The 21,394-nt window shown below is 41.9% G+C and overlaps 1 protein-coding gene and 1 pseudogene across 2 annotated transcripts; both read left to right on the plus strand.

Moving 5' to 3' along the window:
* Positions 1–2,526: 2,526 nt before the first annotated feature.
* On the plus strand, positions 2,527–3,951 carry ORYCUNV1R1611 (vomeronasal 1 receptor oryCunV1R1611). Of its 2 annotated transcripts, XM_070061831.1 has the most exons (2): positions 2,527–2,545; positions 3,038–3,951. In XM_070061831.1, exons 1-2 carry the CDS (start codon positions 2,527–2,529, stop codon positions 3,949–3,951), a joined length of 933 nt encoding a protein of 310 aa, XP_069917932.1.
* On the plus strand, positions 12,287–13,212 carry ORYCUNV1R-PS1570 (vomeronasal 1 receptor oryCunV1R-ps1570 pseudogene; annotated as a pseudogene).

Raw genomic sequence — 21,394 nt, forward strand, 5'->3', positions numbered from 1 at the left:
TGGCTGGGGCTGGGCAAGGCCAAATCCAGGAGCTTCACTGGGGTCTCCATTGTGGTTTGCATAGGACCAAGCACTTGTGCCATCTTCTGCTAGTATTCTCAGGCCCTTAGAAGGGGAACAGCATCTGAAGTGGAGTGGTTGGGGACACAAACAGGTGCCTATATAGGATGCTGGTGCTGCAGCACTGACTTTTACCAGCCCACAACACCAACCCAAAGAACAACAGTTTTTGATGTAAACTATGGTCATAACGTTCTCCATTGCACCTGTGTCTCTGAAAACCTCTCAGAGCATTCTCTGCACTGCTCTGCTCATTACATGAATGAGGCTGAGCCTAGTGGTCTGTAGTTTGGAAATCACTATGGGGTAGAAAGAAATCTATGAATCCTGGGAGACACAGGAGTTTGACTTCTCATCCCTCCCATGTCAGACTCAGCATCTCCTGCTCCCTCTTTTTCAGACCCTGTCTGCCCCAGGGAGCTGGGAAGAGGAAGAGTCAGTGTAAGAGTCTAACAGTCTCCTTTGAGATAATAACTAGAGTGATGTAAAAGTTTCTAGTAATTAGCCCAAGAGAAAAAAGTTTTCACGAATGTTCTCATCTGCAACTTCACTTTCATTGAAGGTGAAAAGATAATTGCAACTCCACAGGGAGGTGAGGTCACAGGCACACACATTTCAGGTACTCCATCTGCCTCCAGTCTACTCCTATGATTGTGGTGAGCTTTGTGCCAATCTGTGTCCTGGCAGCAGAGATAAGGGGATTTGTGATGTCGTGGGAGAAAGAGCGGCTTCCCATGAGGAGGTAGTCAGGAATCTGCGTGAGTGATCAGGTGAGAAAGGGGATTCTCCTGTGTTTGCTCCTGGTCCTGGACTCCAGGATCCTGGGGAGGAGGAAGGATTCAGAGATGTGTGTGAGCTAGGACAGGGAGACAGAGTCCTATTGCTGGAACTCCCTAGCTCTCCCTAATGCCAAATCAACATCACAAGAACAGAATCTGAAGGTATAGAGACAGTTTAAGCTTTCAGGGGTTAGGCAGGGGCAGGGCAGAGTCCCTCCCATAAGTGCAGAGGTCTGCACTGTGAAGGAGGGTGAAGGGAGCTTTGGCTGCTGAACCAGGTTCTGGTCTGACCTCAAGGGCATCTTGCACATGAGCTCTGTTCCTTGGGAAACCAGCTTGAGGACTTGCCTTCATCATGAGGAGGATGTGCCTGTGAGTTCTGTATGGCTGTGAAGGTCCAAAGCCTTCTTTGTGCTGAGATCTGACAGACCCTGAGCACTGTGTTAAAGCAATGTCTGCAAATGTTAATGAGTAGCAAGCCCAGCCAGTCTAGAGCCCATGCCAACCTTGCCCTTATTGATGCACACACCGTTGCATTTTTCCAACACATTCATACCGCCTGTCTCGCTGACCCTTGAGGGCCAGATTCCATTGCTACCGCGGCTGGCTCTTCAAGGTCAGACTCTGAGTTCTCAGCAAGCCTAGTTTATCCGTCTGAACAGGCACTTCAGCCAGCACAGGCTCAGTGGCTTGTTGTGTTCATACAAATATGAAAAGGAAAAGAAAGATGTATTTGCTCTGGCACCAACCCCTGGGGGCTCCTAATGTGATTTGGTGTCATCCACGATGACATTGGTTTTGGGGTTTGGTCCACGGTCATGAGAACTGATGTGTAATGTGTTTCAGGACTGTCATTTCAAATCAATCTGCTGTTCAGCAGACTACACAGGAGCCAAAGTCTCCACTCTCAGAATTACCAGAGAGGAGCCTGTAGACTCATACGCTTGTGGTGTAATGAGGACAAACCCACCGAGTTCCTCCAGATCTGGGCGTGAACGATGAGCCCAGGGGCGACTGCTGGCAGAAATGTTTCCTTGGACTCTGCTGTACCAGCTGTGTAATGGAACCAGTGTTTGTTTCCTAGGAAACACCTATGGTTCCTTAATACGTTCTGATTGTTTTCCATGTTGATGTAAGGGAAGCTTGGTTAATGAAAGGTAGTGTTCTCCTGTAGGAAGGGGCTCCACATTCAAGTGTCTCTTCTGACATTTTCACTGGATTGAAAATTTTTTCTTTCCATTTGCAAGCCCTTTAAGTGATGAAACACACAGAATTTGACCCTCTGAGATTCCGTAAGGTGTATGTGTTCTATACCCAGAATCTTTCAGAAATCTCACCTTATGGAAAATCTTTCACTTAAATATTAGTAAATAAATAAATGTAGGACATGAGTAGGAATGTTTAGCTTTTATCATACATGATAGATATCTCCTGTCCCTGTGTACAGGGCAGAGTATAGGATCAGTCCTTGAAGGTCATCTCTTCCTAGAGAATAGCATGGTAGTTTTTCCATGGGCTTCCCTATATGCAACCAATTGGACTTTAAAAATAAATATTTGTTCAAGGAGAAGACCCCAGGAAATTATAGGATAATCAATTTATCTGCATCTTAAAAAGATATCTGAATGTGTAATCATTAGTGATGCTTGGTCATGCAATATATCTTCATGTATAGAAGTAAACTCATATGAAACTGTTAACATCCAGTGCCACTAGTCTACAGTGAATTGGCAAGGTGAAAAAATAAATAAGTATTCATAAGGCTACCTGAAGAACACAGCTCACTAGACTTGTTGGAGTGTACCAAGTGAATTTACCTGCTTTTCCTTAAAATTAGACAAATCAGTAGTCTGTAGCTTATTTCCAATGAAAGGAATGCTGCTGCCTTCTCATGGACTTATAACAAATGTGTCTCTTCACACCATAATATTTTATAAGGAGCCTTAATTTTTATAAGTAATAAATCTATTGTAATGAGCCTTAATATTACACATGGTACTCTTTGGAAATACATTCATAAAGAAAAATATTAAGCAGTTAACTCTAAAGGTGAATCTATGTTATTGGAGAAAAATATAAAGAGAGAATGTTTAATTCAGCTGCCATTAATACATGAGACTCATTCTTCATTTCCCCCTCAGGAATCTCTGGCTCAGAAACAATAATCAGGCATTGGGAGCTGATGGGATGGTCACCAGATTTGATAACAGGCATGATCTACTTATCACAAACAATTGCTGGAATTTTCGGTAATTTCTCTATTCTTTCCCATTATCTCTATCTCAGCTTCACAGGATGCAAGCTTAGGCCCACAGATTTGATCATCAAACACCTGACTGTAGCCAACTGCTTAGTCATTCTGTCTAAAGGAGCAACACAAACCATGGCAGCTTTGGGGATGAAGCATTTCCTCAGTGATATTGGGTGCAAGCTTGTGTTCTATGTGCATAGAGTGGGCAGGGATGTGTCCACTGGCACCACTTGCCTCCTGAGTTTCTTCCAGGCCATCACCATCAGTCCCAGTAACCCCAGATGGGCAGAGCTTAAAGCAAAGGCTCACAAGTACATTGGCTCCTTCAACATTCTCTGCTGGATTCTGAACCTGCTACTAAATATCGTGGTACCTGTGCATGTGACTGGAAACAGGAGTGACAAAAACATCACAAAGAAAACTGATTATGGCTATTGCTATTCTGTGAGTCATGGCAAATTCTTAGACTTGCTATATTCTGCTCTGGTGTTATGCCGAGATATTTTCTTTGTGGCACTCATGCTCTTGGCCAGCAGCTCCATGGTTTTCATCCTATACAGGCACAAGCAGCAGGTCCAATACATCCATAGGACCAATGTCTCCTCCAGGTCCTCCCCAGAGTCCAGAGCCACCCAAAGCATTCTCGTCCTGGTGAGCACCTTTGTTTCTTTGTGCACTCTCTCTTCCATCTTTCACATTTGCTTGGCTGTTTCAAACAACCCCAGTTTATGGCTGGTGAACGCCTCTGCACTAATTGCTGGGAGTTTTCCAGTTGTGAGCCCCTACATTCTCATGAGCCATGACTCCAGAGTGCCCAGGCTCCTCTGTGCCCCCACAAGAAATAGAGAATCCTCTGCTTAGAAAGTATGTGTAAATGTTTTGTGTGTATTCACAATGGTTTCTTCTCAATATTATTAATATTTAATTTTAATTAAGCTTTTGACTTGATATTCAGAGAAAAAATTGAGTTCATTTTCCTGATTCACTCCCCAAATGCCTGCTAATAGCCAGATAAAGGGCCAAATTTGGAGCTAGGCACTCAGGTGAGGTCTCCCACATAAGTCACAAGAACCCAATAGCTTGAGCCACCACCAGAACTTCCCAGGTTTACATTAACAAGTAGCTTTGGTCATTAGCACAGCTGGATGTAGAACCCTGGTAACTGGGATATTGGATGTAGCCATCTTCTCTGGCATCTTAACCAACAACCTAAATACTGCCCCTTAGTGTTTATTCATTAATCCTTCTGCAAGTGCAAACACATTTCTGGAGTCCCAGTAGCAGAGTGGGGTAACCCAGCAGTCTAAATTTCTGCTCCAAAATAAGGAATGAACCGGTTAGTAATTAGAAATGAATTACTCTGTCATTATCACATCAGTTCCTGTTCATATTATTAATATTCCTGGACCACTGAAAATGTGGATTTTATGGAAAACCATGAGCATCACCTGAGTCTGATGTAAAGAAGCTGTCAGAAGTGAACAAGCTGTGGGAGTGTGGAGAGGCTCCATGAATGAAGCTCCCAGAAACAATGAATAACGTGGGCAGTAGTGGAGGAAAACTCTGTCCCACAGCAGGAGCCTTGAGGACTCTGCCGGAGTCCTGTGCAACTCATCCTCAAAGGGTCAGAGTCTTTTGAAATCACGTGTTAGAAAGGAGATCAGTGACTTAAAACATCTTGATGTACAAATGACCAGTCTGACCATGAGAGGGCATGGGCAGAGGGGCACAAATGTGTGTTCTGTTTATAAAAGACACCAAGGCAGTATGGCCTATGAACAGAGAACCCTGTATGGAATATCCTGGCATGGAGTTGAGATCTATTGCAGGATATTTCTGTATCTTTAAGTGAATGAGGCTATTGGGCCTGTAGGCAAAATACATATTCCATGGGACACTCTTTGTGTCTCTGGTGAGGAGTAAGTTTATGATGGCGTCTTGCACCAAACTTGAAGCCATGAGGACATAGGCACTGAGAGCAATTTCCTCCCTTTCTCTCTCTTTTTTTGGGTGTTTATTTCCACATTTATAAACACACATATTTTGTTTCTATGTGTTTATATATGTGCACATATAGATATATGAAATAAGTTATGTTCATATTCTATCAATCAGTAATATTGGAAAACTATAAAGCCAGAAATCCAAAGCAGAGGCTATCACTATGGTGCAGCAGGTTAAGCCACCAGCTGTAGCACCAGCATCCCATGTAGTTACCATTTTGACTCTGGGCTGCTCTACTTCTGATCCAGCTCCTTGCTGATGTGCCTGAGAAAGCAGTGGAGGATAGCCCAAGTGCTTGGGTACCTGAAACCATTGGGAGCCCTGGAAGAAGCCTTTCTTGGCTGCAGAAAGGTCCAGCTCTGACCTTTGTGGCCATGTGGGTAATGAACCAGCAGAGGGAAGATCTCTCTCTCTTTCTCTCTCTCCACGTGTATGTGTGTGTGTCTGTAACTCTGCATTTCAAGTAAATAAGTAAGTCTTTTAAAACAAAGGTAAGTTTCTCGGTACAAATATGTTTTAAAATTCATTGATGGGGCCAGAGCTGTGGTGTAGCAAGTAAAGCCACTGCCTGCAATGCCAGCATCCCAAATGGGCACGAGTTCAAGTCCTGGCTGCTCCAATTCTGATCCAGCTCCCTGCTATGGCCTGGGAAAGCAATAGAAGATGGCCCAAGTCCTTGGGCCCCTGCACCCACATAGGAGACCCAGAAAAAGCTACTGGCTCCTGGCTTTGGATTGGCACAACTCTGGCCATTGCAGCCATCTGGGGAGTGAACCAGTGGATGGAAGGCCTTTCTCTCTCTCTCTCTCTCTCTCTCTCTCTCTCTCTCTCTCTGTGTGTGTGTGTGTGTAACTAAGCCTTTCAAATAAATAAATAAATATTAAAAAATAAAATAAAATTTATTGATGATTTTGTTAGGGCACTCACTTTCCATGGCCTTTGGGAATGTCATTGGCTGTACACATGCCATGATGTTTGAGAAAGAAAGGAAAAATGGACATAATTTTTAAATTTTTAAATATATTGTCAAATAATACTAGTATACATTCCATATTCATGGGAAACCATATGATCTCTTACTGTATGTTTATATTGTGGGATGATTATATCAAGCTACAGTTAGAATCTACTGTTCCATCGTGGTGTTTATGAACATATAATATGAACATATAAGAGAGTTATCTGTGAATCCTATCACATGTAGACTGTGATCAAGTAGGGGGGGAGGTGGTGCCTGAATTTCTGTATTAATTAAATTCCCAGAGGCTCCAGCTGGTCAGCTGACCACACAGGGAAGAACAAGGGTCTATATAACTGAAATAAGAAAACTCTACCAACGCTCAGAAAACCTGAAAACACTGCCAAGCAGAATCAGACACAAGTCAATGGGAAAATACTGTGTTCTAGGATTGGAAGAACTGATATCTTTGAGCATACCATTATAATATCTGCAGTATCAATTCAATCTCTATCAAAATCCTAATGGTAATTTTCAAAGAAGCAAAAAAAATCCTAATATTCATGTGGGACAGGATAAAACACAATGTCTCTGAGGAGTGAAGACAATACTGAGAAAGAATAAAAGTGGAAGTTCCACACCCCTTGGTTTCACAATATATTACAAAGCCACTGTGTTTTGAGAGTAGGACACCAGAAAAGTCAGACACATGGACTTCATACAGCAGAATGGGAGAGCTGAAAGGAAAATTCATGGATTATCCATTAATTTTCAGCAAGAGTTCCTGGATCATACAATGGCATAAGGAGAGGGAGTCCCTTCAGTAAGGGCTGCTGAGAAAACTGGAGATCCACACATAAAATAATGCAGTTGTACCCTTCACACACACTGTAACAAAACCAACTCAGTAATTAAGGTCTAAATATGAGTTCTGAAGGGCCAGCATTATGGCACAGCAGATTAGGTTTCTACATGTGACACCTGCATCTCATATGGGTGCTAGTTTGAGTCACAGCTGCTTATTACCAATCCAGCTTCCTGCTAATGTGCCTGGAAAAGCAGTAGAAGGTGGCCCAAGCACTTGAACCCCTGCCACCCATGTGGGAGACCCGGATGAAGGCCTGGCTTTCACCAGGGGTTGTGGCCATTTGGGGAATGAACCAGCAGATTAAAATATCTCTCTCTCTCTCTCTCTCTCTCTCTAATAAATAAGTACATATTTAATATAAATGAATAAATAAATACCAGAAACTGGTGGGCAGAATGCAGTAGTTCATAAAAAGGACCTGAGGCCATCAGCCCCTCCATGCAGCCCCGCAAGCAATAAGCAAACCTCCTCCCCTTCTCAGACAAGGAAAGCCATGGCTCCTGAAAACCCACAGCTCAGACCAGGCACAACCTAAAACTTACCAACATGGCTGCAGGCTGCAACCTGTGATGACCTTTAGTTTACTATTCTATTGTCATGATCATGAAATTATCATGCCTGACACTGCTATTCCCATCATGCACTGATGCTGTGCTATTTCTGTTATTTCCAAAAAAATAGCAAGGATTATCTCCAGGTAGTCAAGGCCCATACAGAAACTCCACCCCCAGCGAGTATCAGTGAGACCCAGCTGCAGATACCACCCCATAGTCCCAGATCATGTAAAACAATGGACCCACACCTCCTGGAGGTCCTCCCACTCTAGAGCATACCTGAACTCCTTCGTGAGTGTGTACTCCCACTTTTCATGCAAAGAAATCTTTTCTGTTGTTTTACTAGTTTCCTTCTTGTGTCAGACAAGAACCTGGACCCAGCTACCTCATGACAAAACCATAAAATTCTTACAGGAATTAGGGTAATGTTCCTTGAGAATGGTCTTAGCAATAATTTCTGGAAGGTATGATTCCAAAAGCATAGGATAGAAATGCAAAAATAGATAAGCAACATAGTATCAAACTAGAAAGGCTCAGCACAACAAAGAAAGCAATCAATGTAATATAAAGGAAACTATGAAGTGGAGAAAAGATTTACAAATTATTTTTCTGATGATGCAGTAACATTCAAAACATCTGAAGAATTCCTACAACTTGATAGGAAAATACCAAATATCCTGGTACAAAACTGGATAAAAATAAGAAAACTGTATGTATATTTTCCCAAGGACTTTCAGATGATCAAAAGGCTGATGAATATGACTAGTCATTAGGGACATGGAAATCAAAACCACAATTGAGACATCATCTTACATGTTCATGAACAGCTGTTATAAAAAAGAAGAGTGAAATGTTGGGAGGAAAGGAGGGAAGGAGGGAGGGAGGGAAGGGAGAGAAGGAGGGAGGGAGGGAAGGAGGAGGGGAGTGAGGCAAGAGTTGGGGAGAACTGGGAGAAAAGTGAATTCTTGCATATTTTTCCTGGGAGTGTAAATCGAGAATAGCCATTATAGAAAACAGCAGGACAGTGCCTCAGAAATTAAAAATGGAACTCATATGACCCAGGAATGCCACTTCTGGGTACACATCCAAAGGACACAGGATCTTGAAGAGATGATCTGCTGTTGGTCATTACTGCATTGTCCACAATATCCATGACATGGAAGCAACTTAAACATCCACTGTCAGATGAACTGATAAAGATTGTGATGTACAGTGCAGGGGAATATTATGTAGACTTTGACAAGATGGAAGTCTTGGCTTTTATATATCAACCTGGATGAACACGAAGGACACTGAGAAGGGGAAAAAGCCAGGCATAGATGGACAATCACTATGTGATCCTAAGTCCATGAGGAATCTAAAGCAATAAGTTCAGCAGTAAGTTCAGTAGGAAGTTCAGAGTACAATGGTGTTGCCAAGGGATGTGGAGGGAGGGCTATGGGAGGGCTTCTCATACCGTTAAATGTTTTGAGTTTCCAACATGAAGAAGCCTAGAATTCCGCCCTCCAGCACAGTGACTGTGGCTAACAGTACCGTATCCTTGGCTGAAGTCATTAAGAAGACGGTTAAGCATCCTTTTCACAAGCAGCAGGATAATAACAATACTTTAATATATGGAAGGAATTTTTGGAGGCATTGAATGATTATGGCATTGATTATGACAGTGATTCATGGGTATATTATATATATATATGGATCCATCATGTTGTATACACTATATATATATATGCATTTTCTGTGTGTATACCAATTTTAATGTCCCAATTAAAATAAAAAAGACTAAAATTTGGAGTGGGCATTGTAGCATAGTGGTAAAGGTGCTGCCTGTGATGCTGGCACAATATGGATGCCGGTTTGTTCTCTGGCTGTGTTACTTATTTCCAGCTCCCTGTTAGTGGCCTTGGGAAAGCAGCAGAAAATGGTCTAGGTACTTGGGCCCCTGCACCCACGTTTGAGACCTGGATGAAGCTCATAGCTCCTGGTTTGGCCTGGCACAGCCCTGGCCATTTCAGATATCTGGGTAGTGAACCAGCAGATGGAAAATCTCTTCCTTTCTGTCTCTCCTTCTCTGACTCTTTCTCTCTGTAAATATGACATTTCAAGACAAAAAATTAATCTTTTTATTAAAGAATACAATTTAAAACTCTTTCTTCGTGTCAAACATGTCAGTAATCCAGTGCCTTCTCATGTAAAGTATGCTCATCCTATTCTCCCTTGCACCTGGGTCTCTGAAATCCTTTCCCAGAGCTTTATTCCCATTTCTCTGCTCATCACATAAATGATGCTGAGTTTAGTGATCTGAAGTTTGCAGAAGAACTCACTCTGTGGTAGACAGAAATCTGTGAATTCAGGGAGACACAGGAGCTTCACTGCCCGTCCCTCCCCTGTCAGATTCAGGATCTCCTGCTCCCCTTAGGTCAGACCACATATGATCCAGGAAACAAAGTGAAAACAAGAGGTAACGCAGACTTTAAGAGGCTCCTTGAAGGTAATAATTACAAAGGTGTAACTGGTTTTTGTAATTAGCAAAGGGAAAAGTTTTCACAAATGTCATACCACCAACTTTTCTTTCACTGCAGCTGCAGGTGAAAAGATAATTGCAGTTCAGCAGGGAGGTGAGGTCACAGGCACACACCCACATATAGTGGTCAAGTTGTCTCCATCCCACCCATTACTGACTGCTGTCACCTTCAAGCTGATGCTCATCCTGGAGGCTGAAAGAAACTTGGGATTTTCTACATCAGTGTGAAATAGAGAAGCTTCACGCAAGGAGGCGTCTCTGGTGTCTGGTTGAGTGATCAGGTGAGAAAGGGGATTCTCCTGTGCTTGTTCCTGTTCCTGTGCCCCAGTGTCCCAGGAAGGAGGAAGGATTCTGAGATGTGTTGTGGTAGAATGAGAGAATGAGTAGGTGAAAAGGTCATGCCAAGATGGCTGCTGACAACAGAAACTGCCTGGCAACAGGCCGTGATTGGATGGCTTCGGAAACCACATGACAACAGAGCCTTACTGATGGCAGGCTGTGATTGGATGGTTTCAGAAACTGCCTGGCAACAAGAGCCTGACTGGCAACAGGCTGTGATTGGATGGCTTTGGAAACTGCCTGGCAACAGGCTGTGATTGGTTGGGGCACAGACGGCCCCTTGACCAGATTGGCTGGTCTTGGCTATATAAGCTAATGTACCAACTGAAATAAAAGAGTCTGCAGGCTGCTTGCCTCAGGCCCACTTTCACCTGACTCCTGGGGACTGTGTGGTGACTCCGTGCCTCTTGCCCCCACCATGCTCCTCCTCTCAGAAGAAATCAACCTCAACAATGTGTGCTGAGCTAGGACAGGAGATGGGTTATACCGCTTCACCACTCCCTGAGGGCTCCGAATGGAATTTGGTGTCTTATGAATTAAAGAATATAATCATGAAATCTGGTGTTAATGTATTTAAGGACTATGATTCCAAAATACTCTCCCCTTCAGTCTAGTTTATGGGAGTCAGAGACTTTGCTATCAGAATTAGTAGAGTTGCAGCTCTAAAACCCAACATACTTATAATGTTGGCTGGGATGTACCTCAGAGTCTTGTAATCCTGGACAGAAACAGTGCATCCTTGGAGTAGAGTGATTTTCTCTAACTCTGTAGTATAAAATGCTCAACAGAGGTAGTGATGGCTTCCTACTCGAAACACCCATGGCTCATTGACAATGGTAAGATTGTTTTCTGTCTTTAATAAGGGCAGCCTACTTAAGTAAATGCAGTCCTACACTAAAGGCTTTCAAATGACAGCTTTCAGGCACAAATATGTCTTTTGGCATTTTTTCTGGATTGAAAATATGTTCATCTCAACAGCAAATTCCACAATTTCAGCTGATAAAATACACAAGATTTGACAATTGAGATTCTAGTGGTATACACAGCTTTTCTTCAATATCTTTCAAAAATTGTATTTTGGAAAAAGTTTTACTTAAGAGTTAGAAATGTACAAGTATATAGCATGCAAGAGGTAATATTTCATTACAACCTTACATGATTTTATCACATACTGGTGTTAATATATGCCGTGTAGGACACAAAATATGCTCAGCACTTGGGCCTCATTTTTTCCTAGTATAAAATCTAAATAACATTTCTATTATCTTAACAATACACAGGCCATTTTGACATATTAAATTTTCAAGAATAAAAGATTATAGAAATTGTACAAGTTTGTTTACATCATTGTTAAGATACATAGATGTCTAATAATTATTTGATATTTGTTCATGCAATAAATCTCTATGCATGATATTAAACTGGTACAAGCAAAATGATAAAACTGAGTACCACAAGTCTAAGATACATTAACAAAGCACCAAAAGAAAAAAAGCATTTGTGTCATTTGAATAACACAACTAAGTAGCTCTGTGAGAACAGCACCATGGATGATTCAATTGCTTTCATTCAAGCTTTCTCACACACAAATAAATAAAGTGTGAATTTAGATTAAACACTACCATGAAGCTTCCTTTATAATAATTTTATTTCCAAGAGAAGAATACTGGTGGATTTAAAGATAATATATATTTATAGATTTGTAAAGAATGTGGGAATTAAGATATTTCACTCCACAAACAGCTGTAACAGTTACATATTCAATTCTTTCAAGCACATCTGTAAAAGAAAAACATCCTGCAGCTTTCTAAGTGTGATCTTATGTCATTGTAGAACCATGTGAACAGAGCACATTGAGTTCCAGTTAATATTAATACATTCAGCTCTTCCCTCATTTCCAACACAGGAATCTCAGGCTCAGAAATGGCAATCAGGTATTGGGAACTGATGGGATGGTCACCAGAGACTGGACAATGGAGACGATCTCCTTATCACAAACCAGTGCTAGAATCCTGGGGAATTTCTCTCTGCTTTCCCATCATCTCTGTCTCTACTTTACAGGATGCAAGTTTAGGCCCACAGATTTGATCATCAATCACCTGACTGTAGCCAACTGCTTAGTCATTCTCTGTAGAGGAGTTCCCCAAACCATGGCAGCTTTGGGGATGAAGCATCTCCTCAGTGATATTGGGTGCAAGCTTGTGTTCTATGTACACAAAGTGGGCAGAGGAGAGTCCATTTGCAGCACCTGCCTCCTGAGTGTCTTCCAGGCCATCACCATCAGTCCCAGAAACCCCAGGTGGGAAGAGCTCAAAGCAACAGCTCCCAGGTACATGGGGTTCTGCAATATACTCTACTGGGTGTTGAATTTAATGCTAAATGCAATGGGACCTGTGCATATGACTGGGAAAAGGAGGGACAAAAATGTCACTGTAAGAACTGATCATGGATACTGTTATTTTATAGATCATGGCAAATTCACAGAATTTATTTATGTAGCACTGGTTTTATTCAAAGATATTTTGTTTGTGGGCATCATGCTGTGGTCCAGTAGCTCCATGGTTGTCACCCTGTACAGGCGCAAGCAGCAAGTCCAATACATCCATGGGACCAACATCTCTTCCAGGTACTCCCCAGAGTCCAGAGCCACCCACAGCATCCTTGTCCTGGTGAGCACCTTTGTGTCTTTGAGCACTCTGTCCTCAAATTTCGCATTTGCTTGGCTGTTTTAAACAAACCCAGTTTGTGGCTGGTGAACACCTTTGCACTAATCTCTGGGAGTTTCCAAGCTGTGAGCCCCTACATTCTCATGAGCCACGACTCCAGGGTGCCCAGGCTCTGCTGTGCAAGCACAAAGAAAGAAGAATCCCCTACTTAGCAAGAGTACAAAGTATATGAATATTCACAATTTTTCATTTGCAATGTATTTTAAAATTAATAAATTAATTCCCCCAGTGTCCATTATGGCCTGTTGTCAGGGGCCAATGTTGGGGGCCTGGAACTCAATTGAAGTCTCCCAGCTGGATGAGTGGAACCCAATTATCTCAGCAATTTCTCCTGCCCCCAGACCTGCAGCAACAGGAAGTTTAGTCTGCAGCAGTGCTGGGTATAAGAGCCAGGTATTTCAATATCTGATATGGCTTCTTATCTGGCATCTTAGGCATTAGACCATGTGACTGCCCTCACAATAGTGAGTTCTTTATTCTTTAATCTTTCTGAGAGTGAAAGCCTATTGCTGAAGCTGTTACCATACTGGAATGTAACTAACAACGCAGTGTGCATTTCTGCTCTAAAATAAGCAACAAACTGACTCTGATCATATTTAGACAAGGCCATGGTCAAAGTGGAAGTTCTCTCCTCCCTTCAGAGAAAGGTACCTCCTTCTTTGATGACCCATTCTTTCCACTGGGATCTCACTCGTGGAGATCTTTCATTTAGGTTTTTTTTCCCCCAGAGTGTCTTGGCTTTCCATGCCTGAAATACTCTCATGGGCATTTCAGCCGGATCCACATGCCTTAAGGGCTGATTCTGAGGCCAGAGTGCTGTTAGGACATTTGCCATTCTATGGGTCTGCTGTGTATCTCACTTCCCATGTTGGATCATTCTCTCCCTTTTTGATTCTATCAGCTAGTATTTGCAGACACTATTCTTGTTTATGTGATCCCTTTGGTTCTTAGTCCTATCATTACGATCAATTGTGAACAGAAATTGATCACTGGGACTAGTGAGATGGCATTGGTACATGCCACCTTGATGGGATTGAATTTGAATCCCCTGGTATGCTTCTAACTCCACCGTTTGAGGCAAGTCAGCTTGAGCATGTCCCAAATTGCACATCTCTTCCCTCTCTTATTCCCACTCTTATATTTAACAGCAATCACTTTTCAGTTAAGTTTCAGCACTTAAGAAGAATTGTGTATTGATTACAGTATTCAACCAAAAGTATTAAGTAGAACAAACAAAAAAAGCTCATGACAAGAGGCTAGGGTGATTACTGATGCCATAAACAAGAGTGTCAATTTGTTAAGTCAACAATAGGAGTCACTGTGCACTTACTCCTCATGTAGGATCTTTGTCCTTAGTGTGCTGTACATTGAGATTTAATGCTATAACTAGTACTCAAACAGTATTTTTCACTTTATGTTTCTGTGTGGGAGCAAACTGTTGAAATCTTTACTTAATGTATGCTAAACTGATCTTCTGTATATAAAGAGAAACGAAAATGAATCTTGATGTGAATGGAAGGGGAGAGGGAGTGGATAAGGGGAGGGTTGGGGGTGGGAGGGACGTTATTGGGGGGAAGCCATTGTAATACATATTCTGTACTTTGGAAATTTATATTCATTAAATAAAAGTTAAAAAAATTAAAAAATAAGCAACAAATCAATGGATAATAAGTGAATTACTATGCCATTATCACATCGATTTCTGTATTATTGTAATGTTATTAATGTTCCTAGTTCTCCAAAAACAATATTAATTTTAGCTGATCTCACCTAATTAGCTTCAGAAATCAGGAAGCTACAGGTATGTAACAAAATCTTAATAAAGCAGCGCAACATTTCCAGAGACATAAAAATCCAGAAAAGGAAGAAAGCACCTGTGGAACAAGGTAGCTTACACTTTAGTGAAGGCAAAACTCAGCTCAGTGTAGAAGCCTTGAGGGACCCACAGGTGTCCTGTGTACCACTTCTGTTAGGGGATGGATCATTTTGAAATCAGATGTATGTAAATTGATCTTCTGAATATAAAGATAATTGAAAATGAATCGATGTGAATGGGATGGGAGAGGGAGCGGGAGATCAAATGATTGCAGGTGGGAGGGAGGTTATGTGGGGGGAAAGCCGCTATAATCCAAAAGTTGTACTTTGGAAATTTATATTTATTAAATAAAAGTTAAAAAAAAGAAATCAGATGTATGAAGATCGGTTAGTACAACATTTTCATTCACAAATGGCCAGTGTGACCTGGAGTGGAGACAGGGGAGCACAAAATTCTTTTCTGTTCCTTGTAAAACACACCAAAGTAGGATCGCCTACAGCTGCACCAAGTCTGGATGTCCTGGACTGGAGGGGAGATCTGTTGAGCGAGCTTTTTGTTCCTTACAGACATCAGTCGGGCTTTAGGTAAGAGGCAGGTTGCACAGTGCACTCACCTGTCTGTCATGTGAAGAAATAAGTAATGGTGGGGCCTTCCATTAACATGGACAATAAGGAAAGAGGTTAAAGAGCCATTCTCTGCCTGCTCCCTTCTTTCCATCTTTATTTCCACATGAATAGCCATAATTAGATTTGTGTTTTTATGTTGTACACAAGTTGTGCTATAAATCAAATTATATTTGTATTTGATTGACCAATAATGTTGGAAAAGCATAAAATAAAATTAATATCCAAAAACAATTCTACAAAGAATAATAAGAGGCTGTGTTAACCTACCCTCTTTTAATTGGATGTGTGTCCATGTGTAGGACACTACAGGAGACAAACCATGGCAGTAAGGTCAGTGACAGCTAAGGGCCCCCTGAACTCTGGCAGGGCTGACACTTCCTGTCCCTCAGCCTTGGAATGCAGCCCAGCCCAGGGAATTCTACTCCTCGCCCAGGTTTTTCTAGGAGTGAAGACTACTCCCAGCTCACTTGCAACTCTCACACACCTAAACATAATCTTCCCCTGAAGCATAGCTCAAACTCCCTTTAGGCACAGAAATGCCTAGTGCCTGACCTTGGCTGAATACAGGTACAGGAAGTGGGCTGATTCACCCAGACTCTGAATAAGGTCTTTGGATGGAGCCCCTGATGGCCAGTGGTCTTCCTGGCCTGACCCTATTTGCTCCAGGCTGTCAGGCTGGTCTTGTGGGAGCCCTGCCAGAATGAACTGCTTGAGCATCATTTGGTTCCTGAGACTCACCTTTGAGTCAGATCTCACAGGAGGAAGGAAGTCTCCCTAGGGAAGCTGTTTCACAGGGACAGCTGGAAACCAATGCCCAGTGCCAAGGCTGGCCATCAGTTTGTTAGATTCACATGGAATGCATTTTTGAAACTTTATTTCTTTGAATTCCTCTACTTCATGGACATCCATTCTGATAAAAATCAACTGAATACACTGAAAAATATTTGACTTTATCAGAACTCTTTAATATTGATGTAAAAGTATAACTATGCGCTGGTGTCCTATTGCAAAGGGGGTGACTGTAGCTAACAATAATATTTGGGATAATTTTTACAGAAATGTAGTAGAAATACTTTGAATATTTAAACCACAAAGAAATGAGAAATGTTTGAGGAGGTAGATACACTTCCTTGCTCTGGACATTACACAACATCACATGGCACCCCCGACATATATGCACTATTTGTCAAATCAAACCAAAATTCTATAAAACTGTAGATATATTATTTAGTATGAGATTCATCTACTTCTCTGATTCATTGTCTCTCTTCCATTGTCTTACTCTAATTTCTTCTAAATCATCAGAGAATCTTCTTATTTATTATTTATATTAAATATAGCATAATTTGTTGATTAAAATTACATGAAATCTTTTTTCCTTTTATAATTTTTTAAAAAGATTTATTTATTTATTTGAAAGATAGAAAGAGGCAGAGTGAGAGATGTTCTCTATCCACTGGTTCATTCACTAAATGGCTGCAAGAATCGGAGATGGACTAATCTGAAGCCAGGGGCTTCTTCCAATTCTCCCAAGTGGGTGCAGGGGCCCAAGGACTTGAGCCATCTTTCTGCTTCAGAAGGTCATAGCAGAGAGCTGGATCAGAACTGGAGCAACTGGGACTCGAGCCGGGACTCAAATCAGCACCAATGTGGATGCCGGCACTGCAGGCAGCAGCTTTACCCACTATGCCACAGCACTGGCCCCTGGTGCCAACTTTAGATCACCAAGTGGATGGGGGTGAGTCTACCACCTCCTGCCCCTTGAGCATGCTCCAGGCCATCATACTCAGTCCCATGATCTCCAGGTGATGAGAACTTTAATATTTCCTAGAACATAGGCACCACCGATGCCAACTTCTGGATCCAGAACTGGATGCCAGTATTATTTTTCCTGCTTCCATGACTGGCAGATGGAATAACAAAAATAGCACAAATAAAACTGATACAGGATACCAGTATGCAGGACTCAAAAGAACAATATAGATCCACAGTATGAAGCATTTGTTTTATTGAATGTTGTTTTGTGTTTGGGTCTCATGCCATGCTCCATGGATTTCGTACTTCATAAGCCTTCAATAAAATCCAAACTGTGGTCAGCCTGTGAGTACACACAGGTAACTATGTGCATAGTGGACTGAACAATAGTGATGAAAAGAAAAGTGATTACTGCAAGATGGCCTGCAGTCTAAGAATAGTGGGAGAAGTTGATTTCATGTTTGCAGGCATTGGCATTTAGAGAAAAATTTTGAATGACTTAAAATGAGTTGCTTTGAGGGAATGCTACTTCCAGAGGCAGAGAAAGTATGGGAGTCAGCCTGGAAAGATGATGAGGTTTTGATGAAGTAGGTCAGGAAGGGTCAATGGATGATGCTGAGTAATGTGGGGACCCATATTGGGAAATGGCTTGCATTTCCCCATAGGAACTATGGACAATTTTAATACAAATGGAAGTCTATAGGCATAGGGATATCTACTGTAGGTTCTGAGACTCATAGCACAGCTATTGGTGTCCTAGGGCCTTCCAAATGTGTGGAAATTGTCTGGGGGCACTTGGAATTTCTACTGATGTACTTTCACTAACTTGACCCAGGACTGCCCAAAATACAAACTGCATCCTGTATAAACAGTTAGTGCATCTTGTAGTACACATCCTGTTCTCCTGCAGGACATTTAGCTGGCACAGAAACTTCTGTGAATGTCAGTCCTATGCTCTCCATAAGAGAAACTCAGTCATTTCACATTACAGCACAAACAGGAAACCAGTCTCACTGAAGCCTGCAAATTGAGCACCGATGCTTGGCTCTGTCCGCAGTTAACATGGAAGTCAACAGAACTGAATGGAATGAAGTGTCCCCTGTCATAAGACCTGGCACATGGGCAAAGGGAGAGTGGCCTGCACCATGAACACACTCTGATCCAGTGTTACATCAACATGGCTAGTAGATTCAATTACCTGAGGAAATAACTGGAATGCATGACTAATATTGATAACAGAATATACTGAGATATTGCAATGAGCCTTCCTCCAGATGAAAAACAAATGGCTGAGGGAGAGCTGCATTTAACTAAGCATTAGCTAGCTTCTAGGCAAAAGAATTCTGCCTATGTTTATCATAAGATATCCATTACAATAGATCAAGGTGGAAACAAGTAAGTTAGTACAAGAATATCCACATGGGGCTGGCATTGTGGTGCAGTGAGTTAAGCCACTGCTTGCAACTCAGACATCCAATATTAGAGTCCTACTTAAAATCCCAATTGCTTTGCTTCCAATGTAGCACCCAATAATGTGCATGGAGAAGTATTGGAAGATGACACACGTATTTGGGCCTCTGCCAACCACATGGGAAATCTGGGTGGAGTTTGAGGATCATAGCTTTGGCCTGGCCAACCTCTGGCAGTTGTAATCATTTGGGGTGATAAAACAGAAAATGGAAGATTCATTTTTTTTCTCTCTCTCTCTTCTTTCACAAATAAAAAAGAATATGAATGAGTGTGTAAACACATTTTAGAATACATTCACCATTTATTTGATTATTTTCCTAGCCTACACTAACTCCTCCCAATGTTAGACAAACTCATACTATTACAATGACTCTGACTCATGAATTGTTAGGCCAAGATTGGATGCCTGGACCAAAATGGTTGTTTGAGAGCCTCCACAAAACACTAAGGTTTGCTTGTGTGGTGAAGAAACACCTTTACCAAGGTCTGGATGCTGGCCTCATGTGCTAGAAATTTCACCCAAGTCCTAGAACATTCTGTCTCATCCCTGTCTTAGCCTCTCTGGGGATTTAGGTCACCAGACAATTTAACCATGTGACTTCCCATGGGGTCCTTGGAACATGTCCTTTCAGCTCCCAGACTGTGTCCTATGTATCCTGAACCCTTATTCCATAATAAACCATGAGAATAATAACATTCAACCAGGCCTTGGCACATCCTTCTTGTCAGTGATACAAGCTGAGGCTCTGCACATGGATCACACCATGTTTAGCCAAGAGGTTTGAAGCAGGCCTGGTCTGGGTCTCATCACACTTAGGGCTGTTGCTTGTGGAGAAGGTAGCCCTGTGTGGGACACTGCCTTCTGACTGCACACTTGATTACATTCATTTCAGGTCAGGACATGCTGGGGGCTGGAACCAGACTTTCCTGATCTGATTGACGTATCTTCCCAAATAGTGTTAAGAATCAGTTACTGGTAGGTGGAAAACCACAGGGGGAAGATCCCTGAACCACACAGGAAACAGAAAATGGAGTCAATGCTGTGTGGAATCGGGACCTCAGCCTTGGAACAGCCTTTTTCTAAGCCTGGAAGAAAGAGGAGGCTGACCTTGTCTGAATCACAGCAATGCCAGGTATAGTGCTCACTAGGAACTCACTCAGAGTTCCAGGCCTGCATCACAGGGCAATGGCACAAACCCAGAGGATTCCAAGCAGGAAGGAGGTGACAGAAGAGAAAGCAACCCAGGCATCTAATCGCAGGTCTTCCTGTCTGGCTCAACATGACTCCTCCACTCTCCTCTGGCCTCCTGTTTTCTCCCAACCAAGTACTAACCATGCCTGACCCTGTTTAGCATCTGAGAGCTGATGAGATCAGGTGCATTCAGGGTTGTGTAGCCTTAAACTCCCTGTTTTCTAAAAACAGAAGCTCCCAAGTAATTGGCCCCTCACTACACTCTGCCTTTCAAAGAAATATAATAAAACAGACTAACAATGGACTTTTAGAAGAAATCAGAGAACATCTCTTTGGTCTCAGGATAGGGAATGATTTTTTGCAGGGGGCAAGATACACTAAATTTAAAGTGTAAATTTATATTAAAGTTTGAATGGATCTTTAGCAAAGAAAAATCAGAGACAGAGAAAGAGAGAGTGAGAGAGAGAGAGAGAGAAGAAGGAGGAGGAAGAGGAGAAGGAGGAGAAGATTATGTATTATACTCAAGCATTTCCATAAACCAACAGGGAAAAGAAAGAACAACATAGGTAAAAATAGAAAACAAACCATAAGGTCTAGAAAGATTGGTACACAAATCATTTTCAATGTGTGGTGATAAGAAATGCAAACAAAACAGCTACCTAAAACCATAATATATTAAACACAATTAAAATAGAAGCAAAAGTGAGTGTTGGTAGCATCTGGGTAAACTGGGAGTTTCATACAGTGCTCCTGATCAATTGGTAAAAAATTAATAAATGGAATAAGAAAGAAAAATTTGTGGCAAATCACATGGGATGGAGCATAGTTAAACAGAGGTAAATTGTTTGATATTCACATATTAGAATCTTATACAGCAATGCCAATTAACAATCCACAACAACATGTAACAATGTAAAAATTCACACATAAGGTAAAGAATAAAAAACACAAGTTATTGCTATATTATTTCAATTATAATAATGCAGGCTACTCAGTGTCTGCACTTGTAGTTGTGGGGTTTGGTTACCCAGGAGAGGTGGTAATGTGTAGGGGATGAAATGTGACATCTGGTTTGAGGCAGAACTGAAGATACTGTGGTTCTGAACCAGTGCCGTGTACAGAGTGGTACTCAGAAGTGTCACTCAGGAATGCTTTTGAGACCTGTGTGTTTGGCACTACCAGCGTTTTCACATAGATGAATTTGGTGGGGTATGGATACACTCTTGGAGTGCCATCCTGTGGCACATGTGGAGCTGAGTGTTTTATGTCACCACACTGCCTGGCTTGTGCAAAGCCTCCTATCCTTTCCAGGGTAAACAGCAATAATTCCTGGAGATGCTCACAATCAGGAACAATTCTGAAATCTAAGAAGACAAGGGATTCACAAAAGGCATGGACAATGTGTCATGGACAACACTGATCATACAAGTAAGAATTTCTGATAGTCTCTCTTGGCTTCCATTGAGGACAGCAAG

This window comes from Oryctolagus cuniculus, chromosome 18, assembly GCF_964237555.1.
Source record: "Oryctolagus cuniculus chromosome 18, mOryCun1.1, whole genome shotgun sequence".
Lineage (NCBI taxonomy): Eukaryota > Metazoa > Chordata > Mammalia > Lagomorpha > Leporidae > Oryctolagus > Oryctolagus cuniculus.